The sequence below is a fragment of the Dromiciops gliroides genome, chromosome 1, assembly GCF_019393635.1.
Source record: "Dromiciops gliroides isolate mDroGli1 chromosome 1, mDroGli1.pri, whole genome shotgun sequence".
NCBI lineage: Eukaryota > Metazoa > Chordata > Mammalia > Microbiotheria > Microbiotheriidae > Dromiciops > Dromiciops gliroides.
Window position 1 is genome coordinate 533,548,342 of NC_057861.1, and position 21,833 is coordinate 533,570,174.

At 40.9% G+C, this 21,833-nt stretch overlaps 1 protein-coding gene across 1 annotated transcript in view; it reads left to right on the forward strand.

Annotated features, from left to right (window-relative positions):
* Positions 1 to 4,522: 4,522 nt before the first annotated feature.
* MAD1L1 (mitotic arrest deficient 1 like 1) overlaps positions 4,523 to 21,833 on the forward strand; it is an 899,456-nt gene continuing 882,145 nt past the window's right edge. The window contains exons 1-4 of the mRNA XM_043978850.1: positions 4,523 to 4,645; positions 6,340 to 6,428; positions 13,859 to 13,998; positions 19,481 to 19,621. Of these exons, the coding sequence (XP_043834785.1) occupies positions 13,873 to 13,998; positions 19,481 to 19,621 (267 nt within the window). The 5' untranslated portion in view covers positions 4,523 to 4,645; positions 6,340 to 6,428; positions 13,859 to 13,872. The remainder of the gene's footprint in view (positions 4,646 to 6,339; positions 6,429 to 13,858; positions 13,999 to 19,480; positions 19,622 to 21,833) is intronic.

The following is a 21,833-nucleotide window of genomic DNA, read 5'->3' on the forward strand; positions in this document are numbered from 1 at the left end:
GCAGATACTCAAAGACCCACCTGGAGATTAATCTAGACTGATTGAATCAAGTGAGAGTGATTAACTGCTGATTAGCCTACTTCAATTAACTAGATTGTAATCACACCTTGAGAACACCTTCAGAACCAATAGATTTGGATGATACCAGCCAATCAGCTTGAAGCAGTGTGTAAGGACCGCCTCTGTTCCAGACCTATAAAAAGCTTCCACAATCAGTTTGCTGGAGAGAGTTCGTGATTGAAGCAGGCTTGTGGCAGAGGACTTGAGGAAGAACCAGACCAGGCTGGAACTCTAGGCTAAATAGGCTTTTTTCTTAACTTTCTGAACTCCATGGAAATATCTGTATGCTTTAATAAATGTTTAATGCCCAAGGCCTGGTGCTAAAGCTTCTAATCTAAGGCAACCACAATTTAGATTTTAAACATCACAGAGCTTTCACTGACACAGCCCCCAAACCTGACTCTATAATCAATGAAATGACCTTCTTCTCTAGCTGTAAATCAATAACCCAATCATTTCAGGGTGGGGTGTGGGTGGGTAATGGAAAGAACTTGACCACAGTTCAGAAATTTGAAGGAAAAGAACAGAATCTTTCCAAAAACTTAGATTAGCTAACAAGACACAGAGAGACATATAAACACAGATACAAGAACACAAACTGACCAACAAATTATGTCAGCTGTTGGGGAGGGGGAGTTTGTCCTTCACACTTTCAGGGCCTTCTGCATGTTCTGTGTCCAGTGTTTTTGGAATATGGCAACTCAAGAAGGCAAGATCAGGGAACCCCTTAACAGCCTTTACAATTCTCACCCTTCTTTTGTACTGTTTCCTGAAATCTATCCAGTTTATTGGGGAAGCTGTACAAATATCCATACGCTTATGGAAAAATAGTCTGACCTAGTGCAATCTGCTGTAATCATCAGGATTATTGGGGCCCCATTGTGGATTCTTGTAAAGACCAAGTGGAAATTCTCCTTTCTGTTGGGGGTAAGCTATTAACTGCCTCTATGACTGCTTGTCCTTCATTTGGGGAAAGCAAATTCACCATTAAATGGGTTATATCTTTTCAGTCATTAAAATGATCTATCACATTGGGGGCAGCTAGGTGGCGCAGTGGATAGAGCACTGGCCCTGGAGTCAGGAGTACCTGAGTTCAAATCCGCCCTCAGACGTTTAACACTTACTAGCTGTGTGACCCTGGGCAAGTCACTTAACCCCAATTGCCTCACTAAAAAAAAAAAAAAATGATCTATCACTGCTCCTGGATTCTCCTCAGACCTAGGGACATTATTTCTCCAGGGGGAGAGAACAGAGGGACAGAAAGGTTTGTATCATCTACTAAAAATCACATTACCATGGCTTGACAAAGTGAAGAAGCTTTTAGTAAATCTTTCAAATTAAATTAAATTTAGCCAAAATTCCCTTTCGAGAGACCACATGGCTTAGGATGGGTGGAAGGCTATCAATTAATCTCGTTTGAGACTAAAATTAATGATACAGTATCAGAAAGGCAAATATAACAAAAAAAGGAAAATACTGGCTGTTGGAGGGGATATGGGAAAACTGGGACACCAATCCACTGTTGGTGGAGTTGTGAATTGATCCAATCATTCTGGAGAGCAATTTGGAACTATGCCCAAAGGGCTATAAAACTGTGCATACCCTTTGACTCACCAATACACTACTAGGTTTATATTCCAAAGACATCCCAAAAAAGAGAAAAAGATATATTTGTACAAAAATATTCATAGCATCTCTTTTTGTGATGGCTAAGAATGGAAAATCAAAGGAGTGCCCATCAATTGGGGAATGGCTAAACAAGGTGTGGTATATGATTGTGATGGAATATTATTGTGCTATAAGAAATGACAAGCAGGATATTTCAGAAAGGCCTGGAAGGACTTGTATGAACTGATGTATAGTGAAATGAGCAGAACCAAGAGAATGTTGTGCACAGTGTCAGCAATATTGTTTGATGAAGAATTGTGAATGACTTAACTGTTCTCAACAATAAAATGATCCAAGATAATCCCTAAGGACTAATGAAAAAACATACTATCAACCTCCAAAGAAAGAACTGATATGGAACACAGACTGAAGCATGTTATTTTTACTTTCTTTCATTTTTTCTTTTATTCCAGATTTCTTATACAAAATGACTAGTAAGGTAATGTTTTATGTAATTGCACATGTATAACCTATATCTGATTGCTTACCGCCTCAAGGAGGGGTATGGGGAGGGAGGGAGGAACTCAGAACTTTAAATAAAAATGTATATTATAAAAAAATAAAAATAACGGTATAGGACACTAGGGCAGGGGGCTTCATCCGGAGGTCTCCTTTCTTCTTAGCTATGAAATAATAAATATGAATTTGTTATGAAAATAAGTAGGACTCATATAATTTACAGTAAAATTTCTAAGTTCAAAATATATACCGTTTCAAAAATTATTCCTAAGATTCCTACTTTTCTTTAATTCGCAAAACTCCTAAGTATAAAATTGTTATCTAACATTTCCTTACAAGCTTATTTTTCTCTTTTCAATCCAGTGCTTCTATTTCCAAACTTGACCCGATTTTTTTAAAAGATCAGAGTTTCCAGAGTGGTCAACACGGGTGTACACAATTACCCTGACAAAGGCTCTGAGAGCCACATAGGCACAGAGAAACACAAAGAGAACAAAAGGGTGATGGACAAACAAACAGAAAACATGCATAGGTGTGTGATGGTATCTTCAGGAAAAGGCTAGTTTGATTTCAAACATAGATGCCATGACAAAAAGAGTACAGAGATGCTCGAGGTTATAACTTCAGGGTCACCTCCGTTCTAAGATGAGGCGCCACAGTAAGACTTTGTGAATCAGTCAGCCCCATCTTGGGCAAGAAGCAATTGAGACTTAATAACATATTTGTAACAGGCCCAGTTGGCAATGTTGTGTGACTTCCTCCACCATCATTCAGCAACAAGTGAATATAAAGCAAAGAAGGACGACAGAAGTAAGCCAAGTTGGGGCTTGACAAGGCAAGAACATAATGGGGCAAGTAGTCAGGGACTGTTCTTTTTTATTTTATTTTATATCTATCTATCCATCCATCCATCCATCCATCCATCCATCCATCCATCCATCCATCCATCCATCCATCCATCCATCCATCCATCCATCTGTAATGGGGAAAATGGGGTAGGGGGTTTGGATAGGGGTGGAGGTTTGGGGTTCTTAGGAATTCCTCTTTAAAGAATTACACCCTCTTGCACACAAAAGCAATAGAATAAGATAGTAATTTATTTAGGGGCTGGGGAAGTGAAGGGAAACCAAGAGAAATCCTTGGACTTCTCATGGGGAGAAAGACATGGCACAGAGTGTAGCTCTGAGATACCAATCTAGTGGGACAGGAGACAGGTAGATACTTTTATAGAGGACTGATAGGGGTGATCATCTGACTGTGGAAAGTTCCCTTAGTGAGTGAGGATCATCTCCCACTGGTGGTGGCTGGAAGAGTTGGGTAAGGGGTGGTTGCAGATCTCTCCTCGGTTCCACTTATCTCTTTAGGTGCGTCTGTTCTTTGGTTTAGCTTCTCAAGGAGAAGGTTCCTTGACGTATCCCAGAGAACTTCTGGGGTGCTCTGGGCCCATAACACATCCATCCATCCATCCATCCATCCATCCATCCATCCATCCATCCATCCATCCATCCATCCATCCATCCATCTATCCATCCATCCATCCACCCACCCATCTATTTTTTTTGTGTATGTGAGGCAATTGGGGTTAAGTGACTTGCCCAGGGTCACACAGCTAGTGTCAAGTGTCTGAGGCTGGATTTGAACTCAGGTCCTCCTGACTCCAGGGCCAGTGCTCTATCCACTGCGCCACCTAGCTGCCCCATCTATCTATTTTAACCTTTCTTTGCATCCCCAGCTTTCAGAACAGCGCTTAGCACCTAGATGTTTAACAAGTCCTTTTTGGGTATGAGCCCTCTCTGTATCTCCATGTTACGTGTAATAAACTTGTTCTGTGTTTTATTTCTTTGACTAAATCATCATGTGTCTCTTAGGCACCCACTACGTGCCAGGCACTCTCGTAAGCACTTGGGAGACAAAGAAAGGCCCCCCCCCGAACCCCCCCCCCCAAACCCTTTCAAAACACAACCCGATGCAAACTTGCGTGGAAGTCGAGAGCCTTTGCGAGAGCTCTAAAAACAAGGGAAATTCAGGTATTTCTAGGCATGGTGGGGGCAAACCCAAAATGAAACAAAAAACCCTTGTCGACTAACATTTCTATCACTATTGGCAAAAAGCAGATGGTATTGTGCTGAACCCTGAGTCAGATGGGGGCTGGAAAAGCGACCAAATCAAATTCTTTTGGCAGATTTCAGAATCTCCCTCCTAAGCCTAAGTCAATTTCATTCAAGTTCCCCGCCACTGAGGGAGGAGTTTCGCAGTCCGTGTGAATAACGCGCCTTTCTGTGGAGAGGTTTGGCCCTCGGAGGACGCCGTATCGAGGCATGTGTTTGAGGAGAGGGCAGTCATTGGCACCCGGATCCCATAAAGTCCAGGCTCCTCTCGCGATAGGTGGACTCGGGAGGCGAGGAGGGAGATCTGAGCGGCTGGCGGCTGCTGGCGGTAGTGGGCTCCGGCACTGTGGGTGAGCGCCTTGGGCACAGCCCCGCGGGTGGGCGTTTGTGGGAGATGCTCCCCACTGGGCTCGGCCCAGGGAGCTTGAACTAGCCTAGGGGTCACGTAGATGCGGAGGAAACAGTGTCGCACCTCTCTTCTCCGCCTTCCCGGCTGTGCGGAGGTCCCCGCTCCCTTGAGCTTGGGCAGGGGCTCGGTCCTCCTGGCACTGATGGGTCCCCGAACCTCCAAGCCTGGGCAGGGGCTCGGTCCTCCTGGCACCGAAGGGTCCCTGAACCCCCAAGCCTGGGCAGGGGTTCGGTCCTCCTGGCACCGAGGGGGCCTCGAACCCCTAAGCTTGGGCAAGGGCTCGGTCCTCCTGGAACCGATGGGTCCCCGAACAACCAAACCTGGATGGGGGCTCGGTCCTCCAGGGGTCCCTGCATCCTTAAGCCTAGGTTGGGACTCCATGATTCCCACACCTTGGGCCCCAATGAACCCTTCCCGCCCTAGCTCGGTCGGGATCCTGTTCTCCTGCTCAGTGTCCAACTGTCTATCCTCACTATCCCAAGTCAGGTCAAAATCTCAGCCCTGGATCCCCAGGCCGTACTTATTGGTCAGCGTCTATACAGTCTGTTCCCTTTAGGCACCGTGAGTTAAGTGGTTAGCGCCCCCTGCTTGGACCTTGGAAGTCTTGTCCCTGACACTCCGGAGCTGTTTGAGACTGTGAAACCTACTTAATGCCTCTGAGCTTCGGTTTTCACATCTGTGAAATGGGGATAATAGTAGCACCTACTTCTCAAAATTGTTTTGTTATCAAAATTCCAGCCGATGCTTGGTACATAGTAGCTGTTTTTCACATGCTTGAGCCACCGAGTTGTAAAAATCTTGGAAGCCTTTTATACATGTGATCTACTATTGCTAAGAAATCTTTCCCAGGCTGCTTAAAACTTTTGCCTTTTCTTGTATCTCCACTTAAGCCCTTGCTTCTTGTATAAAGAAATTAGTGGTTGCCTGCTCTCTTGTTTTCATTTTATTGGGAGACTGGACTCAAACTCAACCCTCTTTGTCACTGTCTGAATCTGGGAAAGTCTCTTCTCCACAACATTTAATATGAAGGTACTTGACCTTTTTCTATGTAGGACACCCTTTTAACAGTCTGGTAAAGCCTGTGAACCTGTTCTCAGGATAATGCTTTTAAATACATAAAATACTTCATTAGACTATTTAGAAGTAGGACCACAAGGGAAACCAGTTATATTGATAATTCTCAAAATATGTTTAAAAAACCTAATTTCATGTACCCCAGTTTAAGAACCCTGACCTAATTTTTCCTGGGCCACCAGCTCTCCTTCTGTCCCTCTCCTTTTTGGTCAGTTTCAATTTGGGAAGTTTCCTTTGGATCCCTTGAATGGTGTCAAAAGGGAACTGCTGAGACTGCTGCCTCTTTTGTTGGATAGTACCTAACCTAAGTTATTAATGACTCATGTTTATCTGTTTTCCTAAGGTTTACAAAGCATTTTCCTGATAAAAACAAGTATTGTTATTCATGCTTTACAGATCATTATAAAGAAGATATAAAGAACCTTTGGGACCTTCTAGTTCAATCATTCCTGACAAAGAATGGCTTCTTAACTGGAAAGTACTGCCTCTTATGGGGGGGAAACCCTTACCTGATGAGATAGTCCATTCAGTATCCTCTAATTGTGAAGTTTTTCCTTACAGCCTAACTTTACATTTCTGCAAATAACACCATCTGTGGCTTGAAGTTCTGTCCTCTGGGGCCAAGCAGTGAAGTCATTATTTTTCCACAGGTCAGTCCTTCAGATGTTTAAAGCCTGTTCTCATGTCCTTCTTAAGTTCTTTTCCAGGAAGTTCCTTTAACTAGTGCGTGTATTATTGTTTCTTTAGTCCTACTGTGTTGCTTGTTTTCTTCAAAATATGTTCCAGTTTCTCTAGGTCCTGCCTAAAAATTTGTATCCAGAACTGAAACCTACATTCAGAATGTAGTCTGATTGGGGCATGGTACAATGGAACTGTTACCTCTCTTATTCTTTTTCTTTTGTGTGTGTGTGAGGCAATTGGGGTTAAGTGACTTGCCCAGGGTCATACAGCTAGTAAGTGTCAAGTGTCTGAGTCTGGATTTGAACTCAGGTCCTCCCGAATCCAGGGCTGGTGCTCTATCCACTGTGCCACCCAGCCGCCCCACCTCTCTTATTCTTAATAAAGCCTAGGATGCTGACTCCCTGAGCTTACAGTACACTAAAGTGCACAAATAGTTTTCATGGTCACTTTTGTCTGGCTACAGCTCCCTTATGTTTTTGAAGTTGATTTTTTTTTTAGCACAAGTGTAAATTTTTACATTTATTTCTGTCTAATTTAATTTTATTCATCTTAGACCATTATTTAAGCCTGAAAAGATCTTTTTGGATCTTGATCCTTTCATACCCTTTGTTAGCCCTCTCTCCGAGCTGTAGAGTTGATCATCCTGCTTGAAATACAATGGTGTAATGGAAAGAGGGCTGGGACTTTTAAAATCAGTGGCAGTATCTCCCAACTTTATTCCTTAGTAGTTCTATGATCCTAGGTAGGTTACTTGGATATTGGGATGAGGAGAGGAATCTCTGGGTCGTTGTATTAGAGCCCTGCCTCCAACTTGATAATGTCTGATTATTCAAGCAGTTCTGAATTCACCTCGCTGTGTTATTTTCCAGCCCACATCTTCATTTTGTCCATGTAGTATGAGAGGAGACAGTTAAATGCTTGGTTGAAATTTAAAACTATCATATCTGTAGCATTCTCCTGATCATTACCTGTTGAAAAGGAAATGAAGGTAACTTGACTGCCTTGTTATGCTTGTTCTTAGTGTTCATTGCTTCCTTTTGAAAATGCTTACAAACCATTCCTTTGAGAGAGGGTAGAATTTTTCCAGGATTAGCAGTTAAGCTTACCTGCATAGACTCTCTATATACTTTTCGCATTTTTGGAAAATCTTGACCATCCTGGACCTTATTGAGGCTTATAGTCCTTGTCTTGTTCTTCAGGATCATCAAAAAATTATTAACTGGGGGGTGGCTAGGTGGCTTAGTGGATAAAGCACCAGCCCTGGATTCAGGAGGACCTGAGTTCAAATCCAGCCTCAGATACTTGACACTTACTAGCTGTGTGACCCTGGGCAAGTCACTTAACCCTCATTGCCCTGCAAAAAAAACCCAAACCACACAAAAAAACCAACCAACCAACCAAAAAAACAAAATTATTGACTGGCTCAGCAGTCCAGATTTGTCATATCTTTCAGTGTCCTAGTATATAGTTCGTCCTGTCCTGGAGACTTGAACATATTTAAGGCAGCTAGAGGCTTTCTGATAGTTTATTAATCAGCAAGCATTTAAATGGCAACTGTGTGCCAGGCACTGTGCTAAGCATTGAACATACGAAGGCAAAAGTGAAACAGTTCTTGCCCTTTAGAATCTTAAATTCTAATGGGAAGATAACAGGTGCATATGTAGGTGCATATATACATTATATATAAAAAATTTTAGTTTGGGGATGGAGAGCACTATTTTTGTTCTAATCTTCTGAGTCTAAATAAGGAAACAGGCTTAGAGACATGAACTTGATTTGCCTTAGGCTGTATATTCTAAGCCATCCTTCCATTTCTTATTCCTCACTTCTGCATCTCTTGTTTGTCCTGACTCCAGCCTTTGATTATTTTCTTCCCTTTAGTAGACTTGACCTCTGGTTAACCAAGTTCAACTGCACAGTATTTTGTACTCTGAAATCACTTGTCCTTTGCCTTGTTATGTTCTTGCCTTGTCAAGCCCCAATCTTGGCTTACTTCCACTGTCATCTTTGCTTTTTATTCACATGTTGCTGTATACTGGTGGAAAAAGTCACACAGCATTGCCAACTGAGCCTACTACAAATTTATGTTATCTAATTTCAGCTGGTTCTTGCTAAGATGTGGCTAGTTCACAAAGTCCTACTGTGGTACCTCATCTTGGCATGGAGGTGACCCTGGATTCTTGAAGACTGTACCTGTTCACACTCTAGAAATTTGGGGAGACTAATTTTCAGTAGGCTGGCCACTTGTTGATGAATCTTATGGCAACCAATAAAAGAAACAAAAAAAACTTCACAGAAAAATACAAAATTTGACTGGCAGTGAGACGAGATCAAGAATGTGAAGAATCACAGTTCTTGAGTTTAGAAATATTAATTTAGATATTAATTTTTTTAAAGCATTTGTTTTTTATTTTAAAAAAATAAACATTTTTATTTAAAGTTTTGAGTTCCAAATTCAGTCCCTCCTTGGGGTGGTAAGCAATCAGATATAGGTTATACATGTGCAATTATGTAAAACATTATCATAGTAGTCATTTTGTATAAGAAAACTTGAATAAAAATAATGAAAGTGAAAAATAGCATGCTTCAGTCTGTGTTCAATCATTATCAGTTCTTTCTTTGCAGGTGGCTAGTATGCTTTATCATTAGCCCTTTGGGATGGTCTTGGATCATTGTATTGCTGAGAATAGTTAAGTCATTCACAGATCATCATCAAACAATATTGCTGTCACTGTGCAAAACCTCTTGGTTCTGCTCACTTCACTATACAAAGTCTTTCCAGGCCTTCCTGAAATCATCCTGCTTGTCATTTCTTATAGCACAATAATATTCCATCCCCATCATATATTACACCTTGTTTAGCCATTCCCCAATTGATGGGCGTTCCTTTGATTTCCATTTCTTAGCCACAGCTATTAGTTTTCTAAATGTGAGATCCTTGTCCAGGACCTTGGCATAGATTTACAGATTCATTCATTTATAGTTGAAGAGGAACCTTACAGGTCATCTTGTTCAGTTTCATTTTATATATGAGGAAGCATCTGAGTCCCTTAACCTCAAAATCAGTGTTTTTCTGTACCACCATATCTATTCTATTACTTGTACTTTGTCTAGAGGATAAATGGAGAGATGGGTTAGAGCTCTCTTTGGAATGGCAACACAAAGAGTCGGCAAAGTTGGTTTTACTTTTTGGCCAATGGGAACAAGAAACAATTTTATGGCATGTTTGGTTATTTTGTATTGTTGTGTGTTTAATAATGTACTATGTGCCAAGCAATGTGCTAGGCACTGAGGATACACAGATATAAAACCAGTTCTTACTCTCATGGATTTCTTCCCCTCCTTCACTCTCTGATCCTGTCAAATTGATGTCTTCATTCTCATGTGTGGTCCTGACTTTCATTTCTGCCTTTGCGCCACCTCCTTTCCATGGCTAGAATATACCGTCTTTTCACCTATGCCTCATCTTCCTTCAAGATGCAGCTCAAGCAGCCCCTTCTTTATGAAGCCTTTCCTGATCCTTACAGTTGCTCGTGTTCTCCTTCCCAAACTAACTTCTATTTACTTTGTATTTATTTGTATTCTCTTTATATTTATTCTTTATGTAATTACATATATATATACATATATATATACATATATATATTTGTTGTTTTTTACAATGGAATGTAATCTTGAGAGTATGGACTACTTAATTCTTTGTATTTATGAACATAGTACTTAGCACAGTGTGTAGCATGTGGTAGGTGCTAAATAAATAATAAATGGTAATTGATAAAGAATTTGGAGGCACTGGACACAGTGTGCACCAATAACATTAATAAAATGGAACTGGTTATATTTAATAGACATCAAGTGACGACTAATGTGGGAGTCCATTTTAAAATTTCCCAGTGCAGGTCAGCCCCTTCTTTGCAGTAGGGAGTTATGTCCTTACAGGTGGGTGCTGTGTCCAAAGGAATATATTTTTTGGTCACTTATATTTTCTAAGACATTTTGGTGTTTGGGGTGTTTAAAATCTTAGCTAGTTTTAAAAAGAATTTTTTTTTTTACTTCAAAAAGCTGGGACAGTTAACTTTTTCATTTAACATTTTCATTTATGATTTCTTGAACTGTAGCTCTGGAAAAATAGGCTTTAAAAAACCCATTATTTTTCAAATAGAATTATCTATGCTTTTAACCCAAATCTCCATAGCTTTCAATGAATTGCTAATAATAGGTCCCAGCCCAAGCCTTTACCTGTTCCTTTGTTTGGGTTTCCGTTCTGAGTGAGTGTGAATAACAGTGGCCAGAAACTCTGAGCTCTTCCTCTTCCAGATTGATTTTTTTTTTTTTTGCTGGGCAGTTGGGGTTAAGTGACTTGCCTAGGGTCACACAGCTAGTGTCAAGTGTCTGAGGCCGGATTTGAACTCAGGTCCTCCTGAATCCAGGGCTGGTGCTCTATCCACTGTGCCATCTAGCTGCCCCCAGATTGATTTTTTTGAGAAGGCAAACTAGGCCCTCTTTTGCCTTAATTTTTTTTTGTTTTTTGTTTGTTTGTTTGTTTGTTTTTGGTGAGGCAATTGGGGTTAAGTGACTTGCCCAGGGTCACACAGCTAGTAAGTGTCAAGTATCTGAGGCTGGATTTGAACTCAGGTCCTCCTGAATCCAGGGCCAGTGCTCTATCCACTGCGCCACCTAGCTGCCCCTTTTGCCTTAATTCTTACAGAGCCCTTAATATGGGCTTTGCTTCAGACAAACTGAGACTTGAGAAAGACCTCAGATTAAAAAGGCCAAGGTCACTTTCTGTATCTTGGGCCAGTGGTCTTGACTTTTGTCTTGGTACTGGACTTCCATGACTGGAGAAAAGAGTGAGGCTGATGACTTCATGACCACTTCATGGTCAAGTCAAGATATCATCACCCCTTTGGTCCTCTTTTGAGAATGAAAGACAAAACAATTTGACCTTTAAAAAGATTTGAGAGACATAATTTCTGAGGTAATTTAATCACTATTAAGAATGTCAGCATTTAAATAAGAGACTTATTATAAAAGACCAAAGACAATCATGATGGGCAGGATTAAAGCTTAAATTCCCTTTTGGAAGAGGAGTGTTCTGGAGGGTGGGTGGCAATCACCTTTGATTGGCTAACAATGAGATTGAGTATTATATTGAGTCTCTGGACCTGAAATTTGATCTCATTCATTCACCTCTTAGGTTCACCCCAGGCTTAACCAGTCTGTCCAAAGAATTTGTCCCCACTCAAACCTGAATAGAACACAGTAGCTCCCTCACTGGGTGGGTTCTGAACAAGAAAGTCTAATCTCATTATCATCTGTGTCCTGACCTTTTTTTTTTTTTTTTTTTGTGAGGCCATTGGGGTTAAGTGACTTGCCCAGGGTCACACAGCTAGTAAGTGTTAAGTGTCTGAGGCCGGATTTGAACTCAAGTACTCCTGACTCCAGGGCCACCTAGCTGCCCCTGTCCTGAACTTTTAAAATTAGGACTTTAGAAAAAGGGGGGAACTCTGGGTCTCCCCCAAATCCTCGGTTATTAATCTTTTCTCTCAACAACAGCATTTGACCAACCGATTTGTTAGATCAAAGATCATTATTGAAGCCAAATCAGAAGAAAGATTATAGACATAAGAAGGTGGGGCATGCAGTTGTGGCTACTCCACCCTGAGTTACTTAAATAAAATGTTTGTCATGGGGAAAATGGGGTAAGGGTAGGGGTAGGAGTTTGGGGTCCTTAGGAATTCCTCTTTAAAGAATTACACCCTCTGGCACATCAAAGCAGTTAGAATAAGATGGTAGTTTATTTAGAGGAAGAGGAAGGGAAGGGAAACCATGAAAGAAGTCCTTGGACTTCTCATGGGGAGAAGGCATGGCACAGAGCTTGGCTCTGAGATACCAATTTCCTCGAGCAGAAGATTGGCAGGTACTTTTATACAGGACTGATGCGGGTGACCATCTGACTGGAATGTTCCTTTAGTGAGGGAGGACCATTCCCAACTGGTGGTGGCTGGAGTAATTGGGTGAGGGGTGGCTGCAGATCTCTCAAGCCATCTCCTCTGGACACAAAGGAAGCGGCCACACCTAATCTTATCTCTCCTGGGTTGAGGGAGACTAGAATGAAGGGTGGAGGTCCGGAAGCTAGCTCAGTCCAATCTGGTTCCACTTATCTCTTTAGGTATGTCTGTCCTTTGGTTTAGTTTCTCAAGGAGAAGGTTCTTTGATGTGCCCCAGAGAACTTCTGGGGTGCTCTGGGCCCATAACACTGTTGATGTCTTAGAATGGATGGAAGAGACATTGAGGGACCTCTCCATTTCCCAAAGTTTAAGAAATGTAAACCAACTGCCATAAAGAGGAGTCTAAAAGAGCCCAGCACTTACCTCTGATAGCAAACATTTTAATCTTGCCAAGAAAAGAAAAAACATGACAGCCAAGGGCAATACAATTTTAGAATATAAATGCTTCAAAAATAATAAGTGTGAATTTAAAAAATTGCTGCTTTTTGTTTTTATGTCAGATTTAATTTTGAATAGTTCTTCCTGTCATTTCCTCTACCCAGGAGTTCTTCCACTACAACAAAAATATAAAAAAAGAGAAAAAAAACAACAGTTTAGCAAAACCAGCCAAAATATTGATCTGTCTGCCAGTGTATGCCCTGTTTTGCATCCATAGTCTCCCACATCTTCAGTGAACAGAGCTTCATTCCTTCAGCTCTTAGTCATTGCAATTGCATACATTATAACTTATTTATAAAATCTGTATAACAGATCTGGTAGAGGAGAAAGTATAATTCTCTTGCTGAATAAACAGGCAAGCACTTGGTATGGCTTCTGAGAAAAGATGACTTTAAAAAGTTCGTAGTTAACTTACGCATATCCTTGAGTGAAACTGAGAAATAGTATATATACAAACTCAGCCAGTAATTTTTCCAAAATCAAAGCTGGGTAGAGGTAGGTTTATTTCATTAATAACAATTTTATTTATTAATTTTATTAATTTATTACTATTTCTCATCTAATCCAGGTTAACCTTTTAATATCTGTTGAGAAACAGAATAAAGGATTTGCATGAAGTGTCAGCCAGAAAGCATGAAATCACATTAGGATAATTTAATTGTGCTCTAAACTAAATCACTCTTTCATGTGCTCCCGAGAGGAACGCATGCAACCATGACATGAATTGCATTCCTTTCTCTCTTTGGGTTTCGTTCTTTGATCCGTTTCCTCCTTATGAGAGTGCCTGGATCACAGAAATGTGAAGAATGCTGCAGTAATTTGTGTGAGGACCATTGGAATATTGGGATATTTTGAAGCCACTCAAAAGCCCTTCGTATTGGTTCCATTTCTATATAGATCTTGTGATGTTTATGAAGGACATCCTTTACTTTTATTTTATCTTTTTGTAGGAGAGAAGTTGACCATGGAAAACCTTGAGGAGGAAAATACTGCTGTCCTTTCCTGCTTGAGGACTTTGGAAAACTTTCTCTCCAAACCAGATGTAGAGGAAGGATCCAACCTGAATGCGCAGTACCAGCAGAGCATGCAAGTGAGTATATGTGGGGATAGTGGGACCATGTAGTTGAAGAATTCAACACTGCTTCAGGGTCAGCCTTACTAAAGGTGAGTTAGGGGCTAAGGCCCCTGTGCCTTGGAGTCTACATAGTCCAGAGGGTTGTAGAAACACCCCATGTCTGTCCTATAGAAACCCTGTTTTAACTCTGGTGATACTAATTGGAGAGTGTGGGGACTATGTTCAGAAAGGGTAGGAAGTAAAGCCAATACCTTATTCTAGTCCTTAATTGCTTCATGTGTTTTTTAATTTTAATATCCTTCAATTTGACAAAATCTGGTTTTTTTCTCATCTCCTTCCTTTCTATCCATTGAAAACAAAACGAAACAAAAAACTCTTGTAACAGATAAGAAGAGTTAGAACAAATTCCTTTGTTGGGCTTGTCTAAAAACTGCCTTCCAAAATTTGCACCCTGGGTTTTATCACCTCTGTTAGGAAGTGGGTAGCATGATTTATTACTTGTTCTCTAGAGTCATAGAAGGTCATTGCATTGCTCAAAGTCTTTCTTTTTTTTTTTTAAATTTTTTTTTTTTTTTTTAGTGAGGCAATTGGGTTTAAGTGACTTGCCCAGAGTCACACAGCTAGTAAGTGTTAAGTGTCTGAGGCCGGATTTGAACTCAGGTACTCCTGAATCCAGGGCTGGTGCTCTATCCACTGCACCACCTAGCTGCCCGGCTCAAAGTCTTTCAAAGTAGTTTGTCTTTACAGTGTTGTTAATGTATAAATTGTTCTGACTCTGCTCACTTCACTTCTGCTTGGTTCATTCAAGTCTTCCTAGATTTCTCTGAAGCAATCCTTTGCATTCTTTCTTTTTTCTTTTTTCTTTTTTTTTTTTTGCTGGGCAATGAGGGTTAACTGACTTGCCCAGAGTCACTCAGATAGTAAATGTCAAGTGTCTGAGGCTGGATTTGAACTCAGGTCCTCCTGAATCCAGGGCCAGTGCTTTATCCACTGTGCCACCTGGCTGCCCCTGCATTATTTCTTGTAACACAATAGTATTTTGCTCCAGTCACATACTATTCCCCATTTGATATGAACCCCCTTAGTTTGCAGTTCGTTGTCACCATAAAAAGACCTACTATAAATATTTCTGTACATATGGGTGGTTTTCGTCTTTCTTGATCTCTGGAATATAGGTCTTGTAGTGACATTACTAGGTCAAAGGTTTCACATAGTTTAACTTTTGGGCATAGTTCCAAATTGCTTTCTGGAATGGTGGATCAATTCATCGCTCTCCCAACAGTGCATTAGTAGCCTCTTTTCCTGAAGCCCCTCTAACATTTGTAGTTTTCCTTTTTTGTCAACTTTACCAGTGTGATTAGAGTGAAGTAGAACCCCAGAGTTACTTTGCGATTTGAGTAATTTTTCCATATGTCTGTTTACAGCTTAGATTTCTTCCCTTGAAAACTGCTTATTCATATTCCTTGACCATTTATCATTTGGGAAATGACTCCTTTTCTTATAAATTTGAAGTCCCTTCATACTGGATTTTTGAAATGAGAATTTGGGAATTTGGTTCAAAGATTTTTTCCCCCCCAGTTAGCTACTTCCCTTCTTATTTTTAGCGCTGTTTTTTGTTTTTTTTTTAGTTTTGTTAGTTTGAAATCTTTTTAATTTTATGTAATCACAATTGTGCATTTTATGTGACCCTCTCTATTTTGTCTGGTCATGAACTGTTTCCCTATCCGTAGATCTGAAAGCATACACATTACTGTAACAGCCTCCTATGTGTCAGGCACTGTACCAAGTGCAGGGATACAAGGGAAGACAAAAGGAAATCTCTACCCTAAGTGAGCTCACAGTCTTACTCGGAAGACAGTAATGCAAATAACTGTGTACAAACAAGCTATTCATGAGATAATTAGGAAATAATCAACAGAGGGAAGACACTAGAATTAAAGGGTACTGGGAAGGGCTTCTCATGGAAGCTGGGATTATATCTGGGACTTAAAGGAAGCCAGAGAAGCCAGGAGGTGGAGATGAAGAGGGGGAGCATTCCAGGTATGGGGGTCAGCAAGACCCAGTGCCTGGAGCTGGAGCGCAAAACAAAGCTCCAGTGTGCTTTCATCCTATCACAGAGACTTCTCTTCAGAAACTCCAGTGCCTACAGAATAAGTTCAAACTCGTGAGCCTGTTATTCAGGACTTTCTGTTGCTGGCCTCCACCTTGCTTAAGCAATGATCCCTTCCTTCCTTTCTTCCTTTCTTTCTCTTCCTTCCTTCCTCCCTTCCTTCCCTCCTTCCTTCCCTCCTTCCTTCCCTCCTGCCTTCCTTCCTTCCTTCCTTCCTTCCTTCCACCATTCCTTCCTTCCTTCTTTCTTTGTTCCTTCCTTCCTTTCTTTTTCTAATTTTTATTTTTTAATTTTAAAAAATCAATCATCCCTTTCTAATGTGGACGTTTCCCGTTAGCCAGGAGAGTGGTGTAACAGTCCCTAGAATATACTATAGAATATATGTAGGATGAGTCTTCTCAGGTTGGATTAATCACCTCTCTCTCATTCCTGACCAGCAGCTGCTTGAGCCCTTCAGAGATGGTGAGGTCACTGACTTACAAGTCAGCATGCTTTGTTGTCATCTATCTCTATTATTAGAAAGCTTTTCCTCATAAATATCCAAATTGGCCTCCTTGTAGCTCTTACCTTTTGGTCCTAGTCCCACTTTCCAGGGTGACATAAAATAAATCATATTTCCTCTTCTGCATGACAGCACTTGAGTTATTTGATGGTAGCTATTGTGCATATCTCCTTTTTCCTCCTTTCCTCCACCTTTTCTCTAGGCTGACCATATTCAGGCTTTCATCTCTTCCACCATCTGACATGAAATGGTTTTGAGTCCCCTCATTATCCTAGTCATCTTTCTTTGGCTACACAGAGCAGGTTTATTCTCTCTTTACCCAGCAGCCCTCCAAATACTTGGAAATACTTATCATGTGCCCCCTGATTCTTTTCTCCAGGTTAAACCTGCCTGTTATTTTGTCTGGTTCTACAACATTTTTGTAAAATGTTTCTCTGTCAGCCTCTGAGGGGTAACACACGTTCACATCTTTAGAGCTGGGTGTGTTCTTAAAGGTTATTTGACCCAACTCAGTCTTTATAGGTAAAGAAATAAATTCAGAGAGATGAAGTGCCTTGCTAAGGTCACTCAGGTAGTAATTGTCAGTACCACGATTGAAAACCAGGCCCTAGGATACTAAATAAAGTGCTTTAAACACTACCCAGTACTGGCCTTCTTGAGGGTTTTATTCTTCTCTATTGTCTGGGACAGAGTTGTCTGAACCCTAGCACTTTATCTGCTTCCATTTAACCCCAATGAGAAGGGGGGATGTTAGGGGATGAAAAATACCCTTTTCATGAATGAAATGAATTACTCTCCTTCCCCCAACCTCATGGGTATCTTCTATCCTCCAGGTCTAGATAGTGAGCTTTGTTAAAATCTTTTTGCTTTTGGTTATAAGAAGCACTGCTGGATTAGATGATATGTCTGGTGAAATGTTTCTGTTCAGGAAGACCTGAATTCACATCCTGCCTGGGGCACTTAACCACCTGTGTAACTTTGGATTAGCCACTTCTATCGGCCTCAGTTTATTCATCTCTAAATTGGTGATATGGGACAGCTAGGTGGCTCAGTAGATAAAGCACTGGCCCTGTATGCAGGAGGACCTGAGCTCAAATCTGGCCTCAGACACTTGACACTTACTAGCTGTGTGACCTTGGGCAAGTCACTTAACCCTCATTGTCCTGCCTGCCACCCCCACCCCCCTACATAAATTGGGGATAATAGTAGCATTTATCTCCCAGGGTTCTTAAATGAAATATTATGTGTAAGGCACTCTGCTTTAAACTTAGAGTTATTATAAGGAAAATAGCTGTGACAATAAAATCCACTTCTCTAAGGAGAAACCTGAGAACTATCCTTCCATTTAGCTGCAACTACTTTTTCTTCTGGTTCCTTTTTTAAAAAATGGCATTTTATTTTTTCCCCAATTATGTGTAAAGACAATTTTTAGCATTCATTATTATATGATTTTGAGTTCCAGATTTTTCTCCCTCCCTTCCCTCCTCTCTAATATGGTAGACAATTTAATATGTGTGAGAATTGGAATGGCACCCTCTGCTGGGAAAGATATTGCAGGGAAGCTCTGCCATGAGGAGAAAGCATGTGATTTAGAAAACATGTGACTTTAGTGTCCAGAAGTGACCTTTTCTGGGGTTTCGAAGGTCACTTTGGCGTCTGGAATTTACATCTATAGAACCACCTGTTAGTTGTGTCAAAGTTACCAGCCAATTAGCTTGGAGCTGTGTGTGTGTGTGTGTGTGTGTGTGTGTGTGTGTGTGTGTGTGTATGATCCTGTTTCCTGTTGAACAGGAGGCTTCTGGGAGGAGGAAGGAGTAGCGAGGGTCTTTTCGGGCCTGGACGTCGGTTTGGCTGGAGGAGAGATGCTGGCTCTCTTAGATAGATAGATGAAGGCATCTTGGCCTCTTTCTCTATGATCACTAGCTTCTTATGCTCTTTAATAAATACTTAAAAGACTAAACTCTTGCTAAAGCTTCTAATTTGGGGCGACCACTCGTTAGATTTTAGACATCATAGCTAGAATTTTAGCCCTTTACAGTATGGGTTGTATGTGTACAATCATATAAAACATATTTCCATATTAGTCACAGTTGTGAAAGAAGAAACACCAGAAGGAAAAAACACACCACCAAAAAATAAAGTAATTGAAAAAAGGATGCTTAGATCTGCATTCAGAGTCCATTCATTCTTTATCTGGATATGGATAGCATTTTCCATGAGGAGTTTAGATCATTGTATTGCTTAGAAGAGCTAAGTCAATCATAGTTGATCATAACACAGTGTTGCTGTTAACTGTGTATAGTGTTTTCGTGGTTCTGTTCATTTCACTTTGCATCAGTTCATACAAGTCTTTCCAGGCTTTTCTGAAATCTGCCTGCTCATCATTTCTTATTGCACAATAGAATAGTATTCAGTCCCGTTCATATGCCAGAACTTGTTCAACCATTCTCACAAAAAGAACTGCTATAAATATTTTTGTACATGTAGGTGTTTTTCCCTTTTTTATGATCTCTTTGGAAAACAAACCTAGTAGTGGTATTGCTGGATCAAAGTGTATGCATAGTTTGATTGCCCTTTGGGCATAGTTCTAAATTACTCTCCAGAATGGTTGGATCAGCTCACAGCTCCACCAGCTATGTATCAGTGTCCCAGTTTTTTCACATCCTCTTCAACATTTATCATTTTCTTTTTTTTTCATACTAGCTAATCCTGATAGGTGTGAGGTAGTACATCAGAATTGTTTTGTGTTTCCTCCTTGCAGGTCTTTGGAGGTGGGGGGTGGGGATGGGGAACAACGTTGTTATAGTAGGGTTTCCTTTCATGAATTGGTTGGACAAGATGTTCCTTCCAACTTTCACATTCTCTCATTCTGTGTTTCTCCACAGTTGGAGGAAAGAGCTGAGCAGATCCGTTCAAAATCTCACCTTATCCAGGTAGAACGGGAGAAGATACAGATGGAGTTGAGCCATAAAAGGGCTCGAGTTGAACTTGAGAAGGCAGCAACAACCAATGCCAGGAATTACGAGGTGGGTATGAGCTAGCGGCTAAACCATTTCTAGACAAGCCTCTTGAGAGAATTGGGATCTTCTATGATACCTGCCAAATAAATAAGTGCCCAGTCAGCTGAAAAATCCCACAGTGACATGACAGCATGTAGCCAGAGGAGCTCTGGGTCTGGAACACTTAGGCATTCTTCCTCTGAGCCAATTATTTAAATGGCTTAGGTAATTGGAAATGCTTCAGATCCTTGACAGTGATGAGTTGGAATGGTGACAACTCCAGCACCCACATGAGAGGAAAGGAAGCCTAAATGATGACTTTGAAAGTTTTCGGGTTGAATATACTTATGGGTTTACTGAGCTATATTGCTTGAGTAGGCAGCCGTGTCTAGGATTTGACCTCTTAGCGTTCTTGCTTCCTCTGGGAAAATAACTGAAGTACTGGCAGACATCAAGTATGTAATAGAGGAGGTGGGAAAGGTGGATACCTGTAAAGGAATCTCCTTTATCCCATCCCTGAAAAAACTGCCCAGAAGAGGGTCTGCAGAGGAGCAGGCTGGGCTGTGATTCCTCTGCTCCTCTGAGGTGGTGTGGCATAATCCTCCTCTAGTACGTAAATCCCTCACTTGATTTGCTTTGATTAGCAGGACAATTTGCTATGGGTTTTTCAATAAGTGTTAATCAATTTTAGCAGAAATGCTGCCAGGACTGAAAGTGGAGAATTGGATTACAAAGTCTTGGTCTCTTCCCTCCCTCTGCCTCCCAATCTCCCTTTCTCCGAGGAAGTCTTCACTGCCCTCTCTCCAGTGAATGTTCTCACACTTTTTCTGGCTTGGTCACAAGTGTGATATTAATTTGAGTTTTTAAAAACCCAGATGAAGTGGTTCTCTGGTAATGATTTATGAAATCCCTCACTTTGAATTAGCTTGAATTGGGATGAATTGGGAGACCTGGACCTTTGTATGGAAAGTGGGATTGAAGAGTTTGACATCTCTCCTTGCAATTTTTTTCCCATGGGGAGGAGTGGAAAAGGTATTGGACTGGGAATTAAGAAACCTGAGATTTTGTGTTTTCTCTTCAATTTAGTAGTTATATATTGTTTCCCAAATCACCTAACCTTATAGTCTGTTTCCCCCTCTAAAAAATGACAGATTTTTTTATTAAAAAAATTTTTTTTTTTTGCGGGGCAGTGAAGGTTAAGTGACTTGCCCAGGGTCACGCAGCTAGTGAGTGTCAAGTGTCTGAGGCAGGATTTGAATTCAGGTCCTCTTGAATCCAGGGCCAGTGCTTTATCTACTGTGTCATCTAGCTGCCCCCAGATTTTTTTTTTTGGCAAGGCATTGAGGGTTAAGAGACTTGCCCAGGGTCACACAGCTAGTGTCAAGTGTCTGAAGCTGGATTTGAACTCAGGTCCTCCTGAATCCAAGGCCAGTGCTTTATCCACTGTGCCACCTAGCTGTCCCCCACTGTGCCACCTAGCTGCCCCCAGATTTTTTTTAAAGATAAATTTTTATTGATGAATTTTTTTGGGTGGTGGGGGGTGGGGAGGCAGGGCAATGAAGGTTAAATGACTTGCCCAGCGTCACACAGCTAGTAAGTGTTAGGTGTCTGAGGCTGGATTTGAACTCAGGTCCTCCTGAATCCGGGGCTGGTATTTATCCACTGTGCCACCTAACTGCCCCCTGAATTTTTTTTACATCACCAAAACTTCCTCTCTCTTTCCCACAGAGCCTTCCTATATAACAAATATTTTTTAAAGACAAAAAAAGGAAAGGAATAGAAAAAAATCAGCAAAACTAATAGGTGCATTAAGTCTGAAAATATGTGTAATAATATGGACACCCCACCTTTGTGAAAGGGTGGGGTGGAGGTATCTTCTCATATTTCTTCTTTGGAGCCATAATTGTTCTTTGTCATTTTTCATTCTTCACTTTTGATTTTTTTTGTGTGTGCTTTTTCTTTCCTCTTACCTTATTGTAATCATTGCATATATTGTTTTCTTGGCTCTTACTTCACTCTGCATCAGTTCATATAGATCTTTCCATGTTTCTCTCTATTCATCATACACTTCATTTCTTATGGCACAGTAACATTCTATTACTTTCATGTACCACAATTTTTTAGCCATTCTACTCTGTTTCATTAGCAGCTACTCTGTTCCCAATTCTTCACCATCACAGAAATTGCTGCTATAGTTACTTGTTTCTCCTTTGTAGTATGGATCACTGTGAGTTGACTA